This window comes from Cyphomyrmex costatus, unplaced genomic scaffold (assembly GCF_001594065.2).
Source record: "Cyphomyrmex costatus isolate MS0001 unplaced genomic scaffold, Ccosl1.0 scaffold463, whole genome shotgun sequence".
In the NCBI taxonomy this organism is placed as follows: Eukaryota; Metazoa; Arthropoda; class Insecta; order Hymenoptera; family Formicidae; genus Cyphomyrmex; species Cyphomyrmex costatus.
Genome location: NW_017278890.1, coordinates 2159 through 9824, shown reverse-complemented (window position 1 = coordinate 9824; position 7666 = coordinate 2159). Strand labels below are relative to the sequence as shown.

Below are 7666 nucleotides of genomic sequence, written 5' to 3'. Positions count from 1 at the left end.
CTAGTTACAGTTACAGTTATCGCTTTTTAAAAGTAACTCGTTACAGTTACCGTTACTTGAAAAATAACTTTTCGTTACTTTTCCGTTACTTTTTTAAAATCAATTTAAAAATGTACTTTTGCATTTTTTTTTTATTATATGTAATACTGACAAATATATAGTTTTATTTAAAAAAAAAAATCAATGTAGAATGGCTCAAATAATAAATTAAATAAAAGTAAAATAAGAAGGGTTACGAGCCAAAAATGAAATAGTTTATTTCCGATAAGAACGACGATGACAATGTAATTAAATGTATAAATATATATTAGAACAATAACATGGATAAAACTAGATAAAAACAAACGATGTTTCGACACTTATTGTCATCGTCTTTTAAACTGTTTCGTTTCTGGGTTCGTAGCCCTTCTCATTTTACTATTATTTAATTTATTTTTTAATTTTTTTTAAACACAATTTTGTAATACTAAAACCTGTAAAATATGTAGCAAACTGAAATATTTGTATGTCCTATGTATTACATAGAAGAAAGAAGTGTACAATAATTATTGAATCATGACGGCCGAATGTCTAAGCCGGGCTTTCAAGTCTTATTGATAAGCGCTATAAATAGCATGTATCCAATCGAACCGTGTTCAATAGTGTGCAAAGTAACGACAAAAGTAACTGTAAATTTCGTTACCGTTACCCAAAAAATGTAACTCGTTACCGTTACAGTTATCAAAAAAAGAAAGTAACGCAGTTACCAGTAAAGTTACCAAAAAAGTAACTTGTAACTAAAAGTATAAGTTTTAAGGACTCTTATTAATAAATAAATTAAAAAATGTATATAAATGGCATAAGAGTCAAGAAATTCAATTATTATTACGTCCGCGTTTTATAAAGAAAAGTAACGTTATCGACCTAAGACTATTGACTTGTTATCGACCTAAAACGATTGATGAGAGCGCCACCGATTACTGACAGGAGCGCTGCAACGTTTTCAATGCGCAAGGAAACTCAAGAAAAATGTACGATTACGATTCGAACATGGCGGCGTAACACAAGTCATTGTAATCCTGCAATAAAGAAAATAAGTGAAGAAGAGTCAAATAATCGCATATCTTCTCATTAAACATTGGTCCTTCGAGCCGGATTCTCATCGAATCACGAAGAATCTGGAAAAGGCAAGGTATAAACATATACCTCGAAAAATACACGGATCTGAGATCTCTCATTGAATCACGAGGAATCCGAAAGGACGAGGTATAAACATATATCTCAAGAAGTAGTACATGCATACACGGATCCATCGACAGCGGCACGCAGGTATCTACGAACGGTGGAAATCGCGCGGTCGTGACAGTTGCAGTCATCCAGACAACGAGTCATCACAGCAGTCACAGTCATCGATGCGTAATAATTCCCCCCCTTCCCTTCTTCCTGCCCTACATTCCCCCTCTCCCGAACTTTGTCGTTTGCTCTTGGCCTTCATGAAAGCCAATGAGCTGTTCTTTTAAATATTCCCATTGCCTCTCCCTTCACTCCTTTGACGCGCTGCTCACCGCAAGGTGGCAGCAGGCGCCTGGGGTCTGGGGAGTACTTTACTACTGCGATTGGACTACCAAGATGACAACCCTAGCACATTTAATACCAACACCGCGGACCTCAATGGCCTAGTTACAGCCGGAGGCTACTTGGCCAATATATTAAGAAGAAGAATCGATGCGTAATTACAACGAAATTATTATACGATAGCCGTCCAGTGTATTAGCATTTGTCGTTTTTTTGGTCGTAATTGTAATCAAGCATAGCGATAATGGCGGATGCAAGCAAGTTAGTGAAAACACGCGGCAAAATAAAGGGGCAGTTGACGCGCGTGCGCAATTGGCTGAGGGTTTTCGATGTACAAACCCATCAAATCGAAGAAGTTGAGATTAGGTTAACTATGTTACAACGTGCGTGGGATGAATTTCACGTGACTCAAGACGCGCTGGAGGAAGTAAATGCGGAATTCGAGAACGATGGCGAGCGGGAATCGTTCGAATCGGATTATTACGCGACAGCCGGGGCTGCGAGAGCGTTAATAGCAGAACGCGAACGAACAAGGGTCAGACGAGAAAATCGCAATCTCAATGACCAAGGTACAGGCAATGCGGCGAATGCAGTAGATAAAATAAAGTTACCTCCGATAAATGTACCTACATTCAATGGAACTTACGATCAATGGCCGAATTTTCGAGACACATTTAAGGCGGTTATTGACGAAAACGAGGCATTGTCAGATATCAAAAAACTTTATTACTTGCGGTTAGCATTAAAGGGTGTAGCAGCGGAAGTATTAGAGTCAATGGAGATGTCGGCTGACAATTATGATGTCGCATGGGACCTGCTTAAGAATCGATTCGAAAATAAGCGCGTTTTGGTTCATCATCACGTTCAGGCATTGATTGAATTTCCAGTTATGCAAAAGGAGTCACAGTCTAATTTGCGTCAATTATTGGATCACACGGAAAAGCATGTCCGTGCATTAAAAAAGCTTGGAGAACCGACGGACTCGTGGGGTACCATTCTGGTTCATTTAATGACAGCGAAATTCGACAATGTCACAAAGCGTGAATGGGAGACCAAAACGTCTTCTAGGGAGGTCGCGACATACACTCAATTTATTGAATTTACTACGAATCGTTGTATTATGTTAGAAGCATTGCAGATTGATAAATTAAAATCAACAAAGGTTTCATCTGTTATCGGCGACAAGTCAGCAAATGCAAATAAAAAGACGGTTGCTGCCCCGGTAGCGGAGGTATCGAATAAATGCTCAATATGTAAGGAAGGGAAACACAGGATATATCACTGTCCTACCTTTCTCAACTGGACTCCTCAAGCAAGGAGCAAGGAAATCAAAGGGCTCAAATTATGCTTTAATTGTTTCAAGAAAGGTCATAGTATTGAAGCATGCAATTTCACTACTTGTCGCATGTGTCACAAAAAACATAATACATTGTTACATGTTTCTAGCGGCGAAGATACGAAAGAGAAGAGCCAAACTGAAAGCTCCTCAATTAATCCAATGGTGTCAACAGAGCAATCATCTACGAGCGTAACGCATTATGCTGCACGACAATGCGATCGTGGATTGCTAGCCACGGCAATCGTTGAAGTGCAGGACAACGAAGGCAATTTTCAGGAATGTCGTGCATTTCTGGATCCAGGTTCACAGTCAAATTTCATGACAAAGGAACTTTGTGAACGTCTATGTTTACATCAACAAAAAAATTATATGCAAATTCGTGGCATTGACGGCACCACCGCTCTCACCGAAACTTATGCTACGATACGGTCAAGAATCAATGCATTCAAGGTCAAACTCGGATTCTCAGTACTACCAAAAATTACGATGAATCTTTCCTTGACGGAAATTAATAAACGACATTTGCAAATACCAAGCTCAATCACTTTGGCAGATCCATCCTTCCATACTCCAGGACAAGTCGACTTGCTTCTTGGTAGCACCATATTCTGGGAACTCCTTTGCGTTGGCCAAATCAAGCTAGAAAAAAATCAACCAGTGGCACAAAAAACTAAATTTGGATGGATCATAGCTGGACCCATAACCTTCGAATCCAACAACATGTCGATTGTTTCCGCTAGTATGTCGTTTTACAGTGAAAAAATCGAAGATCAACTGGAACGTTTCTGGAAGGTAGAGGAGAGTGCTATTTGTCCAGGGCGAACTGAGAATAACGAAGAATGCGAAAACGAGTTTGTGCAAACACATCGTCGCAACAAGGACGGACGCTTCGAGATACGGCTGCCTTTAAGTGATAGCATAGAACGATTGGGACATTCACGCGATATCGCGATCAAGCGGTTGAAGAGTATGGAACGAAAATTCGCCAGATCTTCAGATCTACGACATCGATACAACGAATTTATGCAAGAATATGAACGAGTCGGTCACATGACCGAAATCAAAAGTAACGATAATTCTGAATCGTCTTTATATTTACCTCACCATGCAGTATTGAGGGAAGACAAGTCAACCACAAAACTCCGAGTCGTCTTTGACGCATCATGTCCTACATCGACCGGAGTAGCACTGAACGATATACTACGTGCAGGGCCTACAATTCAACAAGAATTAACGTCCATACTGCTCAGATTTCGTCAGCATAGATTTGTAATCACGGCTGATATCAAACAAATGTATCGCCAAATACTTATCCAAGAAGATCAACGAGATCTGCAGCGAATCGTGTGGAGACAAGATTCAAACGAGCCAATACGAGATTTTCGTCTCAATACGGTTACGTACGGAGTAACCAGTGCGCCCTTTCTAGCTGTTCGATGTTTGCATCAGCTCGCAATTAAATATCAAGATCAGTATCCGGACACTAGTAATGTCATACTCAATGATTTTTACGTGGACGATCTTTTATCTGGTGGAGATGATGTACACACCTTACAGCGAATCAAGCATGAGTTAACCGAAATACTACATTCAGCAGGCTTTCAACTTCACAAGTGGAACACTAATGAATCAAGAGAGCGAGAAGCGTCTTCAGAAGTCAAGTCACTGCCAATTGGAGACGAGATAAAAACTCTAGGAGTTTGTTGGAACATTACAGACGACTGTTTCCAGTTTACAAAACTCAAGCCATCAAAGATAATCAACGTGTAACTAAGCGAATTGTATTGTCGACCGTTTCTCAAATTTATGATCCGTTAGGATTGCGTTGTCCGACAATCACTCGAGCGAAAATTATACTCCAACAATTATGGCAGTTGAAAGTGGATTGGGATGAATCTCTTCCACTTCATTTGCATACTACTTGGATGCAGTACAAAAAACAAATGGATGAGATGAGTCTAATTTCGGTTCCGAGACATGTAATGTGCGATCAACCTCAACGCATCGAACTCCACGGATTCTGCGATGCGTCAGAGGCAGCTTACGGGGCATGCATCTACATACGAAGCTTCAGTCAGTCGGGGCAAGTAGTATCAAGACTACTATGTGCAAAATCCAGAGTGGCACCGCTCAAGAACCTCACATTGCCTCGGCTTGAGTTGTGTGGAACAGTTTTGCTGGCTCAACTCGGGTGGACTGTACAACAAGCATTATCCGTTCAATTTGATCATATCCAGTACTGGAGTGATTCAACAATAGTGCTCTCTTGGATCAACCACAATTCTAGAGAGTTACAAACGTTCGTAGCCAACAGAGTTTCAACCATTCAACAACTAATATCAGGAGTTCAATGGGCACATGTTCGGTCAAAGGAAAATCCCGCAGACCTCATATCGCGAGGAACAACGCCTCAGAATCTCAAAAATCTAAACTTGTGGTGGTCCGGACCAGATTGGCTCTTGGAAGATTGTCAGGATTGGCCGGCTGAAACTTATACAAAGGTATCTCCAATTCCAGAATTAAAGAAACAAACAGTAATCGCTTACTGTGACTCATCGAGCCGCGAAATCTTCACGAGGTTTTCATCGCTTTCACGATTGAAGAGAGTCACAGCTTATTGCATGCGATTCAAAAATAATACATTGATGAAGCAAACACGAAAAACAGGGCACCTGTCCATTGAGGAATTGAACAATGCCATGCTGGTATTGATACGAATGGTTCAAGCAGTCGAATTCGCGACTGAGTTATCCGACCTCCAAGAAAATCGGGCAGTACAGGGAAAAAGCAAACTCATCGCGTTAAACCCTTTCATTGACAAGACAAAAATTATCCGCGTCGGGGGTAGATTACGTCATTCCGATCTTGATTTCTCAAAGCAACACCCGATAGTGTTACCAGCGAATCATCCGTTGACTGAACTAATTATTCGAGATTGTCACCTTAAGCATATGCATGTTGGACCTCAAGGTCTACTAATTCATTTACGTAGCATGTATTGGCCATTATCGGGGCGGAGGGTAATCCGACGAGTATTACGAAAGTGCGTAGCATGCTTCCTCGTACGTCCGAAAAGTCAAACTCAATTAATGGGAGATCTACCCAAGGAGCGTGTCACGCCGGCCCGAGCGTTTATCAATTCCGGAGTAGATTACGCCGGACCATTTTCTATTAAACTATCGCGAAATAAAACCGGAAAGGCGTATCTATGTATATTTGTATGTCTCACAACAAAAGCGACGCATTTAGAAATAGTCAGCGATTTGACTACCACTGCATTCCTCAATGCATTAAAGCGATTCGTAGCGAGACGAGGTCGATGCGCAAATTTGTTTTCCGACAACGGCACCAATTTCGTAGGTGCAAGCAATCAGCTTCGGGAATTGACGAAAATGATAAGTAATGATCATGTCGACCGATTTTTAACAGAGCAAGCAATACAATGGCATTTTATACCTGCTAACTCGCCTCATATGGGCGGGATCTGGGAAGCGGTCGTACGTTCAGCAAAAACACACATGAAGCGTGTTGTCGGCAACAATTTATTAACATTCGAAGAACTTAGTACAATCTTTGCACAAATTGAGGCCGTACTAAATTCGCGACCGTTATGTCCTCTTTCAAACGATCCTCAGGATTATGAAGTGCTTACACCGGGACATTTTATCATCGGCGAACAAATTAACTCTTTCCCAGAGCCCGACTTAACAGAAATATCTACAAACAGGTTAACACGATTTCAATTGTTGTCGCAGATGCGTCAAAACTTCTGGAAACGTTGGGTCAGCGAGTACTTAACGCAACTTCAGAATCGGTACAAGTGGCAGAAACCAAATTATGATAATATTAAGATCGGTACGTTAGTGCTATTAAAAGACAATGACCTTCCACCCTTGAAGTGGCGCATGGCGAGAATAATTGAACTCCATACTGGCTCCGACGGCAATGTCCGTGTTGTTAGTGTACAAACACCTACGGGAGTTACGAAGCGTACCATTCACAAAATTTGTGTGCTTCCTATCGAGGATTAAGCAAATTTTTTTTCCTTTCTTTTTATCGTCTATTATATCGGCGTTTTTAACTTAAATTAAATTTAAGTGTTTATTTGAGCGTAATAAAGTTTTAAGTCTATGCATTATGTTGATAGTTATTAAGTTATCCATTGTATGTGATACATGTCAGTATGTATAATAGTGCTCATAATTATTAGCGAATAAGTTAAAAGGCTAAGCCTCTCAAGGCCGGCAGGATGTTACGTCCGCGTTTTATAGAGAAAAGTAACGTTATCGACCTAAGACTATTGACTTGTTATCGACCTAAAACGATTGATGAGAGCGCCACCGATTACTGACAGGAGCGCTGCAACGTTTTCAATGCGCAAGGAAACTCAAGAAAAATGTACGATTACGATTCGAACATGGCGGCGTAACACAAGTCATTGTAATCCTGCAATAAAGAAAATAAGTGAAGAAGAGTCAAATAATCGCATATCTTCTCATTAAACAATTATAAAATGTCAAATTTAAAAAAAAAAAATACAATTGAAATCGAAAATAATATTAACCAATGAATATCATCCTTTGAAAATTGACCCCAAAAATTTGTACCATTCTAAATTAAAATGATTATCTAATAATGTAACCTAATAATCTAAACCTTTAATACTTTAAATGATATTATCTAATATAATATATTACCACGAAAAGTAACTGATATATTACTAAATCTGCCAGTTCAAAGTGAACGTACATATAACGAATATTTTCTATGTTG

General features: G+C 39.9%; 2 protein-coding genes across 2 annotated transcripts; both read left to right on the top strand.

Annotated features, from left to right (window-relative positions):
* The first annotated feature begins 1798 nt into the window (after nucleotides 1–1798).
* Nucleotides 1799–4663, top strand: LOC108777761 (uncharacterized). The gene has a single exon (XM_018544723.1). The coding sequence runs from the start codon at nucleotides 1799–1801 to the stop codon at nucleotides 4661–4663; it is 2865 nt and encodes a 954-aa protein (XP_018400225.1).
* Nucleotides 4664–4845: 182 nt separating this feature from the next.
* Nucleotides 4846–6924, top strand: LOC108777760 (uncharacterized). The gene has a single exon (XM_018544721.1). It carries the CDS (start codon nucleotides 4846–4848, stop codon nucleotides 6922–6924), a length of 2079 nt encoding a protein of 692 aa, XP_018400223.1.
* The last annotated feature ends 742 nt before the right edge of the window (nucleotides 6925–7666 follow it).

Excerpts from the sequence above, each read along its gene's own strand:
- LOC108777761 (XM_018544723.1), top strand. The coding sequence starts at position 1,799 with ATGGCGGATGCAAGCAAGTTAGTGAAAACACGCGGCAAAATAAAGGGG.
- LOC108777760 (XM_018544721.1), top strand. The coding sequence starts at position 4,846 with ATGAGTCTAATTTCGGTTCCGAGACATGTAATGTGCGATCAACCTCAA.